Raw genomic sequence first — 20,881 nt, 5'->3', positions numbered from 1 at the left:
GGGGTGGGTTAGGTGAGTTAGGGTTAGGGCGTGGGTCAGGTAAGTGTGCGATAGTGATGGACCTTAGGGTTAGGGTTGGGTTAAGGTAAGTGGATAGTTAGTAGTGTATGTAAAGTTTAGTTTAGGTTTAGGTGTAGGATTTTAAGTGTATGTGTGTGGATTGCTGTTTTTTGTGTGTGTTTGTGTTGTGTGTATGTTTCTCAGAATAGCAATTTTTTTCCCTGGGAAAAAAATTTGCTTTTCTGACTGTCCGATGTTTTCGGATTTCGGTATTTAGGATTTGATATTATAACATTCGATCTTTGTAGAATTCGATGTTATAATATGGACCCAAATGCAACATCCTCCCCAGGGCTTAATGACAAATGCTCCCTGAATGGGGTACTACAACTGAAGTCCATGGATATTTAAGTTTCTATTTGTCAGTCTGGGTATGGGTATATGGGTATATGGGCTAACTTATACACTGCATATACTATTTATTATGGTTCTATAATGAAACTTTTTTATTATTATTATTTGTGATGAATTCTATATTTTTGATTATATATTTTGCTATACATATTAATTGCAAGATTTTTAAGCTTTAATCGGTTTTACTAAAGTTTTTGCATGATGACTGTGTCAATTGTCTCCAGTCTTCATCACACTGGATTTATTGGATTAGATCTATGATTGGATTGCAGTTGAGTGTGGAATTCTGGGTATATTTTATAAGACTGTAATTCCTTTTTTGTTTGGTATCTGATGAAGTCCTTGTATGACTAAAGGATGAAAGTGCTTATTATTTATTTCCTGTGGGTGACCTCGTTTTTTGCTATTTATTAAGAATAGCATTCAGAAACAATTTTTTGTAGTCAGAAAGTTCCTGGTTCATTGCTATTTGATGTGCCATATCAAACTTCACCTGAGACTCTGGAAAATGAGTTACCTGTTTGCAGATTGCACACAGCAGCTGGTAGCAATAAATAAAGAATGTGTAATTTAATTAAAGAATAAAGATATGTTGGAAATTGCAAGGAAATATATTCGAGTACTAAGAATTTCAAAAGGTACTACAAACAGAAACACATTGGAAGAGATGAAGAGATGGAAGAAAAAAAGTACTAAAGGTGATAGCCAAAGCAGGCTAGATATTAGAAATATAGCCACACTGGGTTCAGGATGCAAGAGATTGTTATTGCCTTGTATGGAATTTTGGAACCACATTTGGAATATTTGACCAGTGTTAGAGGCCATACCGCTAGAAGATTATCTTGCTGGCAGAAGCCTTGCAGAGCAAGGCATCCATGACAAGTGAGTAGTCTAAGGACACAGTACAAGAACATTTGAAAAAACTGAAAGAAACACAAGGGAAGAAAGTAAGACTGGATGGGGATATGTTTGTGGCATATAAAGACTCGATTGTAGTAGAACCCGAGAAAGACAATATGGAAGAGCTGGAAAATAGCATTTGAAAATGAAAATAAGGCTTGGAATGACAATTACTACTTCATGATGGTGGAATTCTCCTTGTATATGTTACCAGAGTTGGTAGTAGAATATGAATCCATGAATGGGAACAGAATGGAAGAGGTTCCTGTTTTTCCCTCTGCAGGATTAGCCTAATGGCTCCTCTACCTGCAGTCAGTCACCCCATTTATTCCTTAAGGCTACAAATGAACATTATTCAATTACTTGGGACCCTGTGACCCATTTGTTGCAGCCCAGGTAGCCATAACTGATCATTCATACCTCAAAAGTGAGAATTGGGTTGTAGGGAGTATGCCAGTTTGCTGGTTCTGCACAGCTATATTTTCATTCCCCGAGATACACCTCCAACCCCCTACAGTTCTCTCAAGCTCTGCTATGTGCTGCCTGCCATAAGAAGAATTCCTCGGGATTCTCTTTTCACTATTTGTGGTAGTTAAAGACGAACCAGCCAAGGCATACCATGTAATACATTATATAGATTATTTGCAGATTTACAGATGACTGCATTATATTAGGTGAAAATACTGATAAAATATTAGATAAAATCTTTAAAGTTTTAAGAATTTTGGGGAGATATTCAAGATTGACAGTAATGAACAGAACAGCGGTAGTGAGAATAGGAGAATGATTTGTTTTAGGTAACTGCTTAAAAATAAAAGAAATATGTGGCACATTGGGTAAAGTGCTGATAAAAAGACTATAAAAGATTTTATTAAATATATTGAAAGAACAACTAGTAAGATAAGAGGAACTATATCAAAGTGAAGTTTTAGTATGAATGCTGCTAGAGCAAAATACTTAACATTAAGTTATCATGATATTCAGTAGAATTGTTTGGCATAAATGTAGTTAAGTCAATGATAGCTTGAATAATTATTTATATGATTAGACATTTGTCAATTCATCTGCAACATGAGAGGATATAAAATACAGAAAGCCATGCAATTATACAAAAGATAACCAAGAAAAAAATAATATAACAGTATTAAAAAAAAAAAAACAGGGAAGATGGGGCAGGAAACATTATATTACAGACATTGCAACTTTTATCATTGTATAATGTATAAGAACACAAAATGACAGAATTATTTCTAGGAATGCATAGATATTGAAAATGTTAGTATTAATGAAAAATGTCAGGAAAGAGAACTATGAAAAGCTTAGCTTAAAGACTGGACATTAGCAGCCATACAAAGAAGAGATTTGAAATAAGTAATATTCTAGGAATATAGGAAATGATAAAGGGCAGCAGTTGGCTAATCTATGAAGATTAATTTCTTAACAACAGGGCTGCTGTAACAAAGGATCTAGAGCAAATGGGGGACAGAAGTAAAGGCTTTGGGACCAAAAAATAAATTTACAATTAATTTTCTATGACTTTCCTTACAGTAAAAATACTTACTTAGTTTTGCTGTATATGTTAACGTTGTGTTTTTCTTTCAGAGTGGCATAAATCAAATTATGTGGCATGATTCTCCAGTCTTTATGAATAATGCATAAAAACAGCTTTGAGCTAAATACATTGTACTCACTTGTGATCCTTACAGAGCCTGAGTTGTAAATGTCTTCATCTGTCAGCTCATTCACAAAGACCCTCACTGTTGAGACAACATCAGGCCAAACGCCATCTGAGACCCTCACTTTGAAGTCATAGTCACCTGAAGGAGCATTGGCTTTAATCATAACAAGACCAGTCCTTTGGTTTAATATGAAGTGCCTGTGATAATATGTAAAACACAAAAATACAAAATTTATCATTAACATCACAAAACCTTCATCACTTTTGACATTTATGAATTTACATTATCTTGACTTCTTTACAACAGGAAATTGTTGATGCATGGATATTTACAGACAGCTTATAGTTTTCATATAAAAGTAAGTAATCACTCATGCCTTCCTCATTTCAGGATTCTAGTAATAGAAACAGACTGCTCATTTGCAGAACTGCCTAACTGTATAGTTATCTTCCTTTCAAATGCATAATCTACAAATCTGTGAAAATTTGGATGCCAAGGAAAATAAAAACTAATACCCATAAATAAAAAAATACTGGTAATGCAAAAATACTTATTCAGATTATTTTATTGAATATGTCAAAGTTTTGTTGTTACATTTACTTTTCAGCACACATTTCTAAAACATGATAAATACAGCAAACAATTCTTCTTCTTTTGCCTTTTTCCCGGTTAGGGGTCACCACAGCGGATCATCTGTCCGCTCATGATTGGCAGTGGAGTTTTATGGTGTCAAGTTACCAGCCTAGCACCCAACCTTCCACAGAAGGCATACACACGCACACACTCACCCCTAGGGCCAATTTAGAGTGTCCAATCCACCTACTGCATGTCTTCGGGATGTGGGAGGAAACCGGAGCACCTGGAGGAAACCCACACGACCACAGGGAGGACATGCAGACTCCGCAGAGAAGGCACCTCAGCCAAGAATTGAACTGGAGAACCTCTTGATGTGAGGTGGGAACGCTAACCGCTGCACCACCGTGACCGCCCAGTAAATACAGCAAACAATAATAACATTAATTTATCATGATATCCAGCAGAACTGTTATGCATTTTAATCTACTTCTAACTTTCTATATCTTTGTGATGTACTCATCCCTGTTGGTGAACAAAAGGGAAACTTGCTTCTTGCATCAGTAGGAATGAAAAATGTGAATTCTGGGCAAAATATGCTAAAAAGCATAACAAAAAAGAGATAAACAGAATACAGTTCTCTACACTTTGTGATGAAAACCTGTATTAGTGGAATAACATTCACCATATGCCTGAAAGGAAGATGAGTAATCAGTTAGGCAGTTCTGCAACTGAGCAGTGTGTTATATTGAATGGGGACATCTTTTGAGAATCCTTACTACTATGTTCACATAAAGAATGTTCTCTACATTACCTCCACTTATTTTTCATTTCAGAAATGTCTGTTTCTTAGGTTAGGCATATAGTGATCGTTATTGCACTACTACAGGTTTTCATCACAAAGTGTAAAGAATTTTATGCTGTTTTTTTTTCTCTCTTTTACACCACACCTCCTTTATTATCTTTCTTAACTGAGGAATTTATGTCCCACTTATTGATAAATACTTACTTTTATTTTATTTTTTATTTTATATTTATTGACATTTGTTAACCAGGTTTGTCCAGCTGGGCCAGAGACCCATTTTCAGTGGAAACCCGAGGAGAAAAGCTACAATTACAGAAAGTATACAATACATAAAAGTTCAGTTTGCAAATTTATAATACATAAAATTGCAGTTTGCAATACAAATACATAAAAATTCATGGTGTTAGGTAAGAAAATGAGTAAGGTAAAAGAGAATCAGTAAATGTATACACTATATATATATATATATATATATATATATATATATATATATATATATATATATATTTATTTTTGCTATGGTACTTGTTTAGCAAATTACTGCTGTCAGAGCAATCCATAAAAGTTTTGAAGTGGTGGAGTAGTGTGTGTGTTAAGGAAGTAGTATTTTGCAAACAGTACAATAATGAGGTATGAGAGATGAGAATGCATGTATAAGGTGGAAGGGGTAGCAGGAGGTAGATTAAGATGCTAGTTATGCACATTTCCAAATTCTTCAGTCCAAATGCTCAAGAATATTTCAGATTTATTTACTGAGATAATTATTCTTATCTATCTTTAGCCATTCACTTGTTTTCTCTACAGACACCTACACTTGTTTCAGCTCTTTATAATCACATCATTTTAACATATTGTGCTAGTAACTGGCTTATACAATAAAACCAATTCACTTGATATTTCACAGTCATTTGGTATGTTTAAATCAAGATTGATGGGAGCTAATTGTTCTACCAATGGAGTTAAGTCACCAGGGCTTCCCTTCATATCAGACATCTGCCTTGTATGATGCTATTGGATATTTATTTATTTATTTGCTTTCACAGCACTTATGAATGGCAGAATAGATATACCCCCAAATAGCTATGCACTCTGAGTTACAAAATTTGTCTGCCTTTAAAATGATACTCTGTATGTCTTATCCATTATTACAGAAGGTTGCCCCTAGATAAATTAAGTTATTTACTTATTCCAATAATTTATATATCAATGAAAATTTAAATCTTGTTTTTGGTCTTATTATATACACTAATAATTTAGTTTCTGCAACATTTATTAGTCAAATCAGTTTAGCCATGCAGTTATCTTGGCATTTATCTGTTTTTCAGTGTTTCTAGAGATGTTGTCATGATTAACAAGTTTCAGCCTGTGGCTTTGTATGACTTCTTATTTATCTAGGGAATACCGGCACTTCTTTCTTCAGGAGCACTAAATGTTTCCCTGCATTGATCACAAAAAGTCAATGCAAGTAAACAACATTGCTTTACTTCTTTATTCTTCCCAAATTATGTTGATTTATGTTGATGTCAAATATTCCCAACCTTGATATTTTCATCTTTACTCAAGTAAAACTATATAGATTTGAGACTGTGCTAATCAGAGTCATCAAACATGTCTTTCATCCAGTATCTTCCATAATTTATATCACCTAAAATAACTTTATAGTCCATTAAAATTGCAAGGAGTTTTAGTGATCTGAGAAGAATGGACTTTTTTATTATATTTTAGTACAGAATGCATGCATCAACTGCCGGTCACTTTGTATCCAAAATTAGCTTGATATAAGGTTAGTTGTACAACCTGAATTTTTAATTATGTTAATATGTTTTCTGCAAATATTTAAAATAATGATCCACTAAATGATTGACCTATATGCTTTGGGATCTTTGTAGTAACCTTTTTTAAAAACTGGCTATGCTCTTGTTACTCCCCAGGTTAAATACATGCTAATTAATGTATTGTTATGTGGATACTGTTATGTGATACCAGTTCCTCTGTAAGGTTGTTATTCTGATTATACCTCAAAGAATGTTATTATTTTTCTATTTACTGCATAGTACTAAGAACTGTTTATTATATTCCTAGCAACCATTATCTGTTGCTATAAACAATTACCATATGGTGATAGATCTTTTACTACATTGCATGTTTTATCCTTAAAACATATGTATTGTGTTATGAATTTTTATTTTATTGTGTTCAGAACTTTTTCTTTATATATTGTATGATATTGGAGCTTTTCTCCCTGGGCCTCCACTGAAAATAGACCTGTGTCCAGTCGGACTTTCCCAGTAAAGAAATGCAAAATAAAATAAATAAAATAAATACATTTTAAAGCATTGGCTTGATTATTCCCCCAGCCCACAATTTTAGAAGGGACATTCTATTTAGACATGTTTTTTAAAAACTTTCATTTAGCAGTGAAGCTCATTTCCATTGATGTTGTATGTAAATCTCATTTCTGATACTATAACTGTATGCTACCTTCCCCCTCTTTAAAAAAAATATACTTTTTTTTTACCACTTCCCCAGTAAATCTTATTTTCAGCGTTTATCAGTTATTTAACTCTTCCTTTATTGTTACTTTGGAATTTAGGCCAATGTGGTCTTTACTTAACCTCTTCTTGTAACTCTTGCAGGTTTCCCATCTGTTTACCAATTAGCAGTGGATTTCTTTTACTTAGAAGATTCCTTATTTCTCTCTCTCCATAATCTGAAAAATGCTTTGCTATCATTATGCAACATTATGACCAACATATCCCTCCAGTTTTGTCAAGAAATACTGTCTTAATTGTTCATTTGCATAACTTTGCACTTGGTTTAGCAAACCTCCACAGAGGTTGGTGACCAGTACTGCTCTGCTATTTTCATCTGATCAATCTAAGACATCTCTTGAGTTTTACAAACCTTAAGTACAAGTATTCATTGTATTTTGAACTGTATTTTACCATATCACTGCTTATTTAAACTGAATTGTTGCACTTGGCTTGCTGTAGCATAGACTAGATTCAGACCTGCTGAATCTAGTTCTGCTTGTATAAATTGAGCACTAAACCAGGTATCTTTTGTTGAAGAGGGTTCCCCTGCACCCTTGTGGCAGGAGTGTTCAGTTAGGACTCATCTAATTGAAGGTCACTGAAAATGGACTCAGTTTGAGCTTTTTTATTGGTTAATTGGTATAAAACAGTTTGCTCTCATTTGATGCATAAGCACCATGTTTGCACAGGTTTGCGTGACGTGCAACATCACACACTGCCATGCAGAGGTGGCTATAGACACAAACTTCTTACCTGTTAATTTTTCCCTTAGTATACTGCTTGCTCTCCATCTGGGGTTTCAAGATATTGGGCTTCACAGTCAAGTGAAACTTCCAACGTAACTTTTGAGGTATCAACACAGGTCTCACCCACCAAACCTTCATTATTTATACAACTTCTTTCCCTATTTCTGATCACATTAATTTACCTAATATTATGGACAGACAATTTCCCACAGTTTCTCTAGCCATCCTGGTTGACATGGGCATCCTAAAGCAATGTGTCAATTTCCTCATGTACACTGACAACCCACTTCTTCTAGTTCACACAAATTCAATATGTGAGAGATGCATCTATATTAAGAATATAGAATCCAAGCTCTCTAGCTCACCAGTCAGTACATCTGATACTAAGCAGGTTGTCAGCACACACAGCTCACCATCAGCACCAACTAAACCAACAACAAATAACCCTACATATGCAGAGGCCCTTACCAGAAGCTTACCTAAATATAAGAGACCTCCCAAATACAAGCACATTTCACATAATATATCCTCTGCAGAACATAGTACACATAGTATCTCACACACTAATGTTTCACCAGACAAGCCCCTAAGACAAAACACAAAACCTAGCATCTTAGTCATAGACAACTCCATTGTCCATAGGTTCATAGGTGTGTACTAAGCTAACAGCCCTATATAAGCCTAGCCCAAGAAGATTGCCTGGCATCATGCCACCCAAAGTTAGTTCCCAGTGCCCCTGTCAAGCAAGGCCACTGAAGTGATCTCCAGGGTGAACTTCCTATTGCCCATCCACTTGTCAAGATTTCTCTTAAAGAGGGTCAGTGAAGTGCTCTGCTTGACGTGAATGGGAAGTTTGTTCCAGAGTATAGGAAGTCTCTGGGTTAGGACCCTACCTCTCTAGCATGTTCTGTTTATTGTGGTAATGCAGTTTACGTCCCAGGAGCATGTGGCACAGAGGGATTGGGATTTCTTTAGGTGTAGCATATCTAGCAGTTCTGGGTCAGACATGGCTTTGTAGGTCAAGCGGAGATTGCCTCTAAGTAGGCGATAAGAGACAGAGTATAGTTGGAGTTTTTTGAGTCTGTCCATACAGGACATGTGTCTAAGGCCTAAGATCCTCTTAGTGAGGTATTTTTGTGGCCTTTCCAGTTGTTGTAGGTGTTTGATGAGGTACATACCAAATGGGGCATTGTATTCTATAACAGGTTTAATGAGGGATGAGTAGAGAGGGATTATGACCTCTTTCTTCCTGGATGAGAAACCTTTTGTAATAAGATGTGCCACATAGAAGGACTTTCTGACTACAGTGGCAATGTGGTTATCAAACGAGAGGTTGCTGTCAACCTATGTCCCCAGGTCTCTTATCACACCTTCGTTGTTTAGTGGACTACCGCCTATGTGATAGTTCATGGGCACCGAATTTTTCCCAAAGGGAATGACAATGCACTCTTTGCATTGAGCTTAAGACCATGGTACTGGCACCAGTCAATGGTGTCAGTGAGGCATTTTTGTAGAATGTCTACATCAGCTGGAGAATCAATAATGGCTCCCAGTTTGCAATCATCTGTGAACTTGGTCACAGATGTCCTTCTCACTAGGTTGGATAAGGAAAAGGTCACAGTCTGCTGTCTGTCAGGTGCCATGATCCACCATATCACACATGCACTCAAGTCTCTGAACAACAGGTACTGTTATGACTCCATCATAGTCCATGTTGGTGTGAATGACTTGAGATCTACCTCACCTGACTATATGAAGAGATACATGACTGAGCTCTCTGCTTATGAGTCTTAGATAGATATGTCCATAGCTTTAAGCAGCATTTTACCTTCACCTAGGATGATGCCACAATATAAACAAAAAAATGATTGACTTCAACAATTGGGTTATTTTCTGGTGTCATTCTAAGGGGATCTAGTATCTGTCAGCCTTGGAGGACATGGTCAACAGACCTTGATGCTTTGTCAGAGATGGTCTTCATCTGTCATCCCTGGGATTTTGGTTACTGGCTAAGGTTCTTGCCACCCCCATAGTGCCTTTTTAGGCAATGTCACAAGAACAAAATTCCCAGTGTAAAAATACCCTCTAGAAATAACCTCAAGGTTATCTTGTTAAATGCCAGGAGTCTAAACCTGAAACTGCACTCACTGGAAGCAGTCCTTACCTTGGAAGATGCTGACATTTGTGCAGTCACACAGACCTTTTTTAAGGCTGCAGACAGCACCCTAGCTCTACCGGGTTACATTTCCTTCCAACATTCAGACCACAAATTGAAGGTGTGAAAACTAATGGAGTGCTGTATCATTATTCATTAAATATAACTACACCTCTAGACTGGTTAAACTGCATGATTTCCTTGAATTACTTCATGTGCAACTGACTGCTGGTAAGACCTCTCTTTAAGTCATTGCCAGCTAAAAGACCCCCTCCATGAATCAGGACATCCACTCAACCTACCTGGAGCTACTTGAGTCAATCAAGATACAGCCAAACACCCTGATTTTGGGAGACTTTAATTATCTCTCCATTGACTGGGTAAATTATATGTGTTCTAACTACTTTCCCAAAGGTTCTTAGACTCCATAAACCCCAGTGCCCTGAACCAGCTGGTTGACATCGCCGCAAGGAGCCCAAACATCCTGGATCTGGTGCTCACCAACATGGGGGACTGTTGTACCACCCCAGTGTGTGGTCCTCCCTGGTGAGATCTGGCCACAAATCAATCTCACTAGAAGTAACTATAACCCCAGACCCCCCCCCCTGCAACAACTAGACTAAAGAACTTCTTCACAGTGAATTACAACCTCTTACAAGATGGCATAAATAGCTTCATGGCCTCTCCCCCCACTGATGTAATGGACACATATGCTAGGATATAGACCAGTGCTTTATAAGAACAGCTCTACAATTGTATTGACTCTGCCATACCTGATAGGACCAAAGTAAGATCTTCAAGGAAGAACCAACCTGCTTGGTGGACATCTGCTATCAACAAGCTGTACAATAGGAGAAAGAAATTGCTGTCTAAGAGTAGGAAGAAATGGTTGCAAAACTGAAAACTCTCCCTCCTCAACTTAAACAAGCAAATAAGACTTCTTATGAAGTCATCCAAAGTTAACTACAAGTCCAGATTAACTTCCCTAACTAAGGACAGCCATATGGCATTCTTTAGTTACATCTGTAATCTCAAAGGAAAGACCCTTGTAGTTAATGGCACTACATATACAGAGCCCGTGGACATAGCAAACCTGCTGGCTGACAGGTTCAGTGAAAACTTCACTCCCATGTCACCACCACACATACCCCAAAGCATCTCTACCACCTGTTCCCCTCCTAGTATCTCTGAGGATCAAGTCTTAAACATCCTCTCCAGGGCCAAAAATACAGTCTCTATGGGATCAGTTAACATCCCAGGCTGTGTTCTACATGGGTTAAAACAGGAATTAGCAACAACACTGAGTACTTTTTTCAATCACAGTCTAAGGCACTGGCTTTGTCCCAGCAGAATGGAAAACACCTACCGTTATCCCCTTGCACAAAGGGGGTGTATCCACTGACTCTGGGAACTATAGACATATTAGTCTGACCACTCTTATCTGTAAGGCCATGGAGTGAATCATCATCGACCTTATCAACAAAGATATAGGAAATCTCTAAAAGCTCAACCCCACCTAGTTTGGCTTTGTCAAGGGGAGATCATGCCATTAAACTTGGTGGACTTCTTCGAAACAGTCACCAAAACCCTAGCTGAGGGCAAATCTGTACATGCATCCTACCCAGACTTAGCCAAGGCCTTTGACACAGTCCTCCACTCAGGCTTCATTGATAATCTCACCCAGTTGGGCATCAACCCATATATTGTCAGGTAGATTGCAAACTGGCTCACTGATAGAACTCATATCATCAAAATAAGGGACTCCACCTCCTCCAGCTGACCCGTAACCAGTGGTGTTCCACAGGGATCGGTTTTGGGAACCCTACTGTTCAGAATCTACTTCTCTGAAGTACAGGCAAAAGCTAAAGGTCTGTGGCTGACAAAGTTTGCTGATGACTGCAAACTAGGAGCAGTCATTGAGTCCCCTAAAGATGTCAACATCCTGCAAAATGTACTTACACAGACTAATGACTGGTACCAAAGTCATGGTCTTAAACTTAATGCAAAAAAAATGTATTATCATCCCCTTCAGCAAGGGCACTGTCCCTGCCAACTACCACATCAATAGCAATACCCTAAGCATGCATTCAGTGGTGAGAGATCTGGGCACACAGGTTGACAGCAACCTTACCTGTGATCACCATGTCTCCACAGTGATAAGAACGGGATTTTATACTGCTCATCTGATAATTATGTAACAATATTTCTATTTATACTTTGTTGAACAGGTTAGTCACAATAGCCTAGTAGCATCTTTTCAGAGTAGCGGTATTTATACTACTAGGGGAAATTTGGTCAGGGCATTAGGGAACTTCCCCAGCTCTTTGGAGCTGATAGATGGTGACAGAGGGCAAGGAAGAAGAGGAGAGGAAAGCCATTGAGTCTGGAGGTGGAAAGTGAGAATTTGTAGAAAAATTTGTTCGATATGACACTTCAGAATGTAAACAAAGATTTATGTGTAGTGGATAGTACAAATGGCAGTGTTCAACTGTCTCCATGGAGAAGGAAGTAAGCAAATCTGTTGAAGTGGTGCAGGTAACAGAACTGGCATTAGAAGGGCCTGCAGGTGATCCTTTGTTAAAAATAATTGAGCAGGATTATCCAAGTGATAGTTCAGCTGTTTTGTGAGATGAGATGGCAGATAAATTGTTTTAGTAGTGCTGAGGATGGTAATGTGGAAGATGGTCCAGGTGATGAAACAGCAGAGAATGCAGCATTAAAAACCTATGTAGCAATGACAGAAAGTAAAAAAAAAACAAAAGCAGCAACAAACTGAGAAGGTGTCTGGTTGTGTGGCAGCAGATAATGCAGTAACTAAAACGTATGCCGAAGTAACAGCAGGCAAAAAAGAAAAGCTATTTTTAAAAAGAAGAGAAGACCAACTGTGAAAATAAGAACAACAATGACACTGTAACAGACAGATATGATGCATTTTAGTAACTATTCCAGATTTTAAAGCTCAAGAAATTCGCTCTTTTATACATGTTGGGACAGAGACATTTTGTGACTTAACATTTAAAATTGATAATGACATTTCTGGAATTGTATAACAAAAAGGAGGATATTTATCCACAAAACAATTATTTGTTTTCTGGTAGGAGCTTAAATGTAAAAAAAAAATGTTATTTTGCTGTTTAGAACTGATGAACTGGAAGAAGATGATGTTAAAAAATGCATGTAGAATCTGTGGTAAACTGTTGATAATATTGTGAAAGTTAGAGATGAGAGAAATGTATTGAATGGAGGGTAGGGATTGCAAACTATTTTGAAATCTGGAAAAAGAAACATAGTGAAACACCTGCCATGTGTTATTTTTGTGGCTGGTCATAAAGCCACATTTAGTTATGCTGCTCAGCCTAAATCATGTTTTTTTTTGTTGGGACTTTTCTCACTTAAAGAAGAACCACACCCACAGACTCAAAAACATGTTTATTTTTTCATGGTTTGGTGTTTCCTACTTTTTAACACCACTCTGGAACTATTTTCAAGTTTGTTAATATTTTTATATGTAATTTCTGAGTCTGACCACATGGGGTCTGGCATCTTGAAGTAATTCTGATTGTTTAGTCTGCCTCTAGGTATCCCACAATGCAGTGCATGTCTGTAAAAAAATACATCACTCAGGCCTCTTTCCTCCTAAAGTTCCTGTCACTGCATTGATTTTACATGCATACACTGCTGTCTTTTAGTCAGTTTTAAGCAGCATTTCATGCCATTCAGTGACTACCTAAAACACAAACAGTGCAAATGCCACAGAAAAGATTTTCAACACGCTTTTTACAGCTGCATATTTTTAGAATGGCTAAACTGCAGTCTTTTGTGAATCCTGAATTGTTCTACTTTGACTCATCTCCCATCCCCCTTCACACCTAACTTCCCTAGCTGTCAAAGTGCTAAGGGTAATTTAACCTGTTACCTGCTATGACTGACAGTTCACAGCAGGAGACTTGACTCATGTACTGTTTCCTTGTTCTAGTCTTTATTTTCTGTAGGGAAGGACCAGGGAGCTGTGACATCATAGCATGGGTGGGGTTTTAGGACGGTCATGGTGATATCAGTTTAGAGAGGGTATTGGCCAGAAAACTACCTGTATTCATTGCTTGATGACATCAATGAACTGGAGACCGCAGCAAGCTTTACTAGGGTGGGATAAAAGTTTTTTGAAAGTGAAACCACCACAGTACAGTAAGGTACTGTTCTAGTGGAGAGAAACAGTCAATTTAAAATATTTGAAATGCTCTATTATTGTTTATTCATAGCAGGTACAGTAAATAGGGAGAAAAAGCACAGAGAAGTTGAACATTTAATAACAGAATCTCGTTGTTGTCCTTTAATGATTATGACAAGATACAATGTATCCAGTGAGGGGAGAAAAGAGATGCACCAAGAAGGAGTGTGCCTGAATGCAGGTAATGTAAAAAAAGGAACAGCTTTGGATGATTTGTTAACAGCAAACAGTAAATAATGAGAAAGGAGGAGAAAGGGAAGAAAACGTACATAAAGAAAGACAACAAGAGGCTTTGGGAGAACATGAACTAGGTGAGAAGAAACTGTAGAATAAAAAATATGGAGGAGAAAAATGAGGAGAGAGAGGTTGTGCATGCAGGAAGACAGATCAGGAAAAGGCATTGATACTAATAATTTTTTGAAGTTCTAGCCAGTGAAAAATCTGAGTCTGAGGATCAAGGATTATTTGTAAACCCAGGAAAATATATTCATTTGGAGAAAGAGTAAAAGTAATAAAGTGAAAATTTTAAAATATCTCCCCGAAACTTAAAGAAGGAAAAGTGTCAATTTTAGAGTACTTTCAGTAAATGTGAACAGTATTATTTACTCTGTAAGAATGGTGGAGATACTTGAATGGTTTGCTAAAAGTGATGTGGATATTATTTAGTTAACAGGATGTAAGATTCCTGACAAGTGAAGAAAGACTGCAAACAGAAAAAAATGTGGGGTAGAAGTGCAACATGTAACTTAGGCAGCAGCTATTGTTTTGGAGTGGCTGTGTTATATAAAAAAGCAATGAGAATTTTAGAGATAACATTGGAAAGGATGGGAAGGTCAATTGTTGGGGATGTGAGATGGAGAGAACATGTTTATAGAATTATTACATTATATGCATATATAACTATCAAGGAAAGAGAGAACCTGTTTCATCAAATATTAAACAATGTGGTGGTTAACATGAAAATTATAATTCCAAGGGACTTTAATTGCTATTTAAGGGAAAATTTAAACAGAAAGGGAAAGATGTAAAAAATACAGGAAGTGATAAAATGTAGAAAATTAGCTGTATGTAACAAAAGTCAATGGGCTTATAAAAGAAGGCCACTTAGATATTAAATTGATTATTTTGTATTATAGGAAGGCTTAGTGGTAGCAGATGTTGATACAGTTGTGAAAGGTCTTTAGACCATTTAACAATATGGTCGGGAGTGTTGGAAGACAGGCTGTATCATAAAATAGAAAAGTGAATATAAAGAGTAAATGAGAAATTATAGGCTGAAACTTGAGAGTGGGAAGTGTTGCAGCTATGAAAGGATCATATAACCATGAAAGACTTCAATAAAACAGGTCTGAATGATAGACTGAATTTAAAAAGACATATAAAATGTTGTTTTTTCAGTAGCAGGATGATATAAGAAAGGGGTAGAAAGTGAAGTACAGGAAAATGTATAGAAATGTTTTAGATAATTTAGAGAAAACCCAAGAGAATATTATGATATGGAAAAATAAATACATAAAATAAACTGAGAAAAAATTAAGGCATTACTGTTTATACAGAGGTGTGATTTACAAGGGAGGAGGTATCTGCATATTTGGGTAACATAGTAAAGGAGGATACTAGCATAATGAGGGAAATGAAAAATGAAAAAGGAGAGATAAAAGAACACAAGAGCAAATTATATGTTTTGTAGTGCAGCATGTGGAAAAATATGTAAGAATAACAAGAAGGCAAATCAGAAAGAATGGAAAGTAAAAAAAAAAATCCAGAATAAATTAAGGAAGAATTTGAAAAAGAAATTACTATCATTTAATTGGATGAAGTACTTAAGAAAGTACATGTTGATTCAGTATCAGGTAAAATGTGTAAAGGAAGAGAACGAGAAATTAATAGTGAGAATGTTTAAGTATAAGTACAAAAATTTCTGGGAGATGATGAGAATAAGAAAGAGACAATAACAACAAATAAATGAGGAAATTAGAAATTATCAAGTAAAATTACTTACACAGAAAATTAAAAATTGATGCTATAGAGAAAAATAGAAGAATGTCGTATAATAATGTGGACAAACAATATTATTATGTAAATCCATGGGGAAAGTTACTTGAGGAAGAAGCAGAAGTGATTAAAGGCATTAAACTAAGAAAAAAGTGGTGTGTCAAGATAGTAGTACATCAATATTTACTATGGACACGGGTAATAAAGAGACGAATAAAGGGGAATATGCTACATAAAAAGAAAGAGTGCGTTTATTTTATGGGAAGGAAGAGACAACAGACCATGTTGTTTTGAAATGTAAGAGTGGTGAAATGCTGGAAAAATTGTGTGAAGAATTTTTTTTGAGAATATTAATGACATAAACAATATATATATATATATATATATATATATATATATATATATATATATATATATATATATATATATATATGAATATGATAATGAATTGATATTATAAGAACAATAAGAAAGAATATGTAAGAAAGGTATATAAGAATTTATTTTATGAAATATGGGTTATTTGGAATGAAAGGCTGAATGAAGTTTATTTAATGGGAAATGGATTTGGGCAGATATGTGTAAAACAAACACCAACAAACCAGGAACCTCACTAAAAAGGCAGCACAACAGAAGAAAACAAAATAGAATAAACCAGTACTGGAAAATGCAGCTCAGTCAAACAAGTTGAATCAAGATAAAACCATTTATTGTAAGTGTTTTTTTTAAGAGCAATCTCCAAACTTCCTCAGACAAAAGTATTTTAAAAAACACACCCAATTTATACAAGACATCCAATTTATACATGACATCAGCAAATTCAAAACTTTTAGACCAATGAAACACTAGAATAATGCTCTAAGCATTTAACCATTTTTATGGTGGAAAAATATATGTGTATACATGCATATGTATCTTTCTGCTGTTACAACCTTTACCTAAACTGACAGGAATATTACCTGTCATAAACCTTTAACTTTAGTAAACTGGAAATGGAAATTGCTTCATTTAAACCAGCAGAAAATCTTGCTTTTAAAAACACTTGCCACCATGTTTCATTTTGCTCTAAAAATACTTTCCAGGCCCTCTCCTCCAGAATCCATTTTAACCTGATGCACCACTACAAATTTAAAAACATGATCTGAAAATATCTTAATGTCTAAATAGTACATTGGATTGGGTTATTTGGAATGAAAGACTGAATGAAATTTATTTAATGGGAAATGGATTTTGGCAGATATATTACTAAAAATTAGATTATGGTTGTGGAAGAAGGAGTAGAGGTCAATTATGACAGAATATCAATGAGGATATTATAATAAAAAATGATAAATAGTAAAAAAAAAATAAAAATGCATATCTCTGTATCTATCTATATATATATATATATGTGTGTGTGTGTGTGTGTGTGTGTGTGTGTGTGTGTGTGTGTGTGTAAATATGTACATTTTGTAAACATGCAAATAATGTTTTTTATGTTGTGTTAAATAAAGGACCTCTACTCTTTTTGAAAAGTGCCATGAGATCTTTTACATCCACCTGGACTACCACCAACTCAAACAGATGGGGCCTTGGTTTAACTTCTCATTCGAACGTCAGCACTCTCAAGAGCATAGCACCCGCCTTATGCTGCACTGCAGTGTCAGCAATAAATTTACCTGTTATGGGAATACAACCCCCACTGTCTTCTACACCAAAGGTGAGTGTGCTATGTGTTGTGTCACTGCCACTGATAAATGCATACTAAACACTGTTCCTAGAAAATCATTTTTGATATACTTTTTCTTATCTACTCACAGACTAGTGAACCAATAGAGAGGTTTCCCCAAATGTGTGAAACAGCCCTAATGGTACACATGCAGCAGTGTTGTTTGAGGACTCTGTCATTTAGTTCTGTGACTAATGTTCCCAGGCTCACTAACTAACCTGGATCATCAGTGTTATAAGTAAGGCACGATTCCTCTAGGCAATGGAAATGCTGCAGTACATTTAATCATGTTTTCATATTCTTAGGTCGTAAAGGTGTAGGTTAGAAGACATTTGATCATAAGTGTTCTTTTTTGAAGATTTGGTGAAAATCTTGTCCCAGAATGTTTAAATAAGAGTATTTCATAACCTTTCCACTGGGATTCTATGTTTAATTGGGTGCTTTTTTTTTACTGTTTGGTTAACACTTATTCTCAGACAGAAACGGAGTACTGTAAATAGGTCACAGTATGCAGTTCAATGTATGATAGTGACATGGTCAATATTTGTAGTAGGCCAAAAACATGACTTTCAGGAAAGAAGTCAAGGTGCAACCTTTCACTAAGGTGCAGGAATCTCAGAGTTGATTACATTCAGCTCATTGGTACATGGAACAAAAACACTAGGATGGTGGTTATGGTAACAACCCCTGCAAAGAAAAATACCAGGTCTGAAATGTGTGCTCATCCCATAAGTCAGTTAACATGATTTTCAGTGAATGTTTCTGCTGTCAATCTTGGAACCATGCATTAGACAGCTATAAATGCTGGTGCCACCTCCCTTTCATTGGACTATGATGACAAGTAAAAATAATTATCTATTATAGTTCCTATACAGTAACTGTATTTGTCTCTTCAGAACATATATAATGTGATTAGAGCTGCAATCTAAAGTAATTATTGTAAAATCTACTTCATCCTCCTTTATTCTTCTCTCACTGAGAAAATCAGTCACAGAATGCAGTGCACATTTTGGAATGCAACAAACATCTTGACCAGCTAGAAAGAGTGCAACATTTTCTAACTAAAAAAAATCAAAAGATTAATTTTCCTTAGCTACTCAGAGACAGTAAAAACCCTCTTACTTCTCTCTGTCTCCTGATGGTTTGCATTTGGTCATGCATGCCTTAACTTTTAGACTGAGAAGGATTCTCGCACACACACACACACACACACACACACACACACACACACACACACACACGCACGCACGCACGCACGCACACACACACACACACACACACACACACACACACACACACACACGCACACACACACACTCTCTCTCTCCAAATACCTCAGCCTTCATTATAACATAAACAAGACATCCAGGAGAGATAATGTAAAAGCTCCCTTTGCATGTCAAACAATGCAACACACTGGTCTCCTTCAAGTTCTTCCTTGGTGGTTGGATAGGTACCCACAAATATACTCCTGAGGTGAGTCATATGGACCTCGGTGAGCAAGGTGACAAATCTGTCCACTAAACTCTCTGGGTTATGTGCTTACGCTCTATATTTTCACTTAGGCCACCTGCCAAGCAAGAATCTATAAGCCTATAACACAGCAAATATCCTTTTAACATCTAATATAGTATTCATACTCTGTGCATGTCATTTTATTTACTCAAAGCAGAAAGTGGATTATATGTTTATTTATTAAAGTAGCAGTTCCAAAACTAATAGGTCTGGTAAAAACATACCTGGTAGACTTGATAGATATTTTTTTAAATCTATATTCCTGTGGTTCAGCAGTACTTTATGTGGGTAACACTATCACAGTTACTAAAATGTCCCTGAACTTGACATATTTAAATGTGACACACTAATAATGAAAGTAAAATTGTATTCACAAAAGAGATTCTAACACCTCTAATACAATGTAGCCCAGTTGAGATAATGCTTAACTCAAATTAACACTTAGTTTTATAAAAAAATATAAGAAAAAATCAAAAGGAACTACAGGGAAATATTGATTGTACTTCCTGTTTGCTATAGTGTAAAAACGTACACACCATCCACACAATATCCTTATACAGTCCTCAGAAAATGACAATCTAAATATCTAATTCAACCATCTTGAAATGAAATTCAGTGTTATTAGAATAAAAAAGAAAGAAATAAAGAATAAAAAAACATCTAAAACTCTAAACACAAGTAGCCGGACAGAAAATAATATTACTAGCAAGACTGGCCTGATTCTTAATTAACTAAATTAACTAAAACTAAACTCACTAAAATCACAACTAAATTATAAAACTAGTAGATTTTAACAAAGCCATCAAAAACTGATAAAATGATATCAAAACGTGAACTGACAAGAAAAAAAAGGATTACAATTTCTCTCAGAAAGTGTAGTAGGAAAGCATTTGTGGTACACTACATTCATTAAAAAACTTATGAAAGCTAAAAGTCATATTCACTAGAATGTCAGGTATTAAAGTAATAATTATGTTACAGAAAATATGTGAATTTAAGCACAATACCAAGGAGTCTGAAGGTGTTATTGGAAAATATGTGAATTTAAGCACATTACCAAGGGGTATGAGGCTGGACTAGTTGCTTGCCTCTGACTTTAATAATGAGGAAACCAACATATTTTAATGATGAAAAGAAATTATCTTACAGTACATCCTTGGATGCTTAAAATATTGTTTGAGGAAACAGTGTCATGAAAAATTAAAACAACAAATTTAGATATGCAAAAGTTTCAAGTTGGAGCTCATAGAGTCACAGGTGTATACTAGGCTAATGACCACTGTGGCTGTGACCATTATAAGCCTAGCCAAGCATCCCAATTGTATCCTGTAAGCTTTATAGGGAAGAGCTCTGCTCTACATGGCTAGGAATCCTGTTTTGGAGAAGGGGGATTCTCTGAAAGATATACCTGTCCCTCCAATGTGACCTAGTTATGTCACAAGCAACGTTTAAATCCCTCGATCGAGTAATTTTGATGCAATTCATTTTTGTGAGTGTGCAAAATGTCCATCATAGTGGGATCCAAGGATGCCTTGTATGCCAGGCATAGATCATCTCTCAACACTCTGTAGATAACAGTAGACAGATGGGAATTTGAGGGTATCTACATAGGACATGCTCTTTACACCC

At 36.0% G+C, this 20,881-nt stretch overlaps 1 protein-coding gene across 1 annotated transcript in view; it reads right to left on the bottom strand.

The window, feature by feature from the left end:
- Nucleotides 1-20,881, bottom strand: part of LOC122810195 (neural-cadherin-like) — a 1,307,756-nt gene that overhangs the window by 538,362 nt on the left and 748,513 nt on the right. Inside the window, exon 20 of the mRNA XM_044081677.1 lies at nt 3,006-3,190. Within this exon, the coding sequence (XP_043937612.1) occupies nt 3,006-3,190 (185 nt within the window). The remainder of the gene's footprint in view (nt 1-3,005; nt 3,191-20,881) is intronic.

The sequence above is a fragment of the Protopterus annectens genome, chromosome 8.part1 (genome assembly GCF_019279795.1).
Source record: "Protopterus annectens isolate FY-2018-M chromosome 8.part1, PAN1.0, whole genome shotgun sequence".
In the NCBI taxonomy this organism is placed as follows: domain Eukaryota; kingdom Metazoa; phylum Chordata; order Ceratodontiformes; family Protopteridae; genus Protopterus; species Protopterus annectens.
Note: the sequence above shows the minus strand (reverse complement) of the source record. Positions and strands in the feature narration are given on the sequence as shown.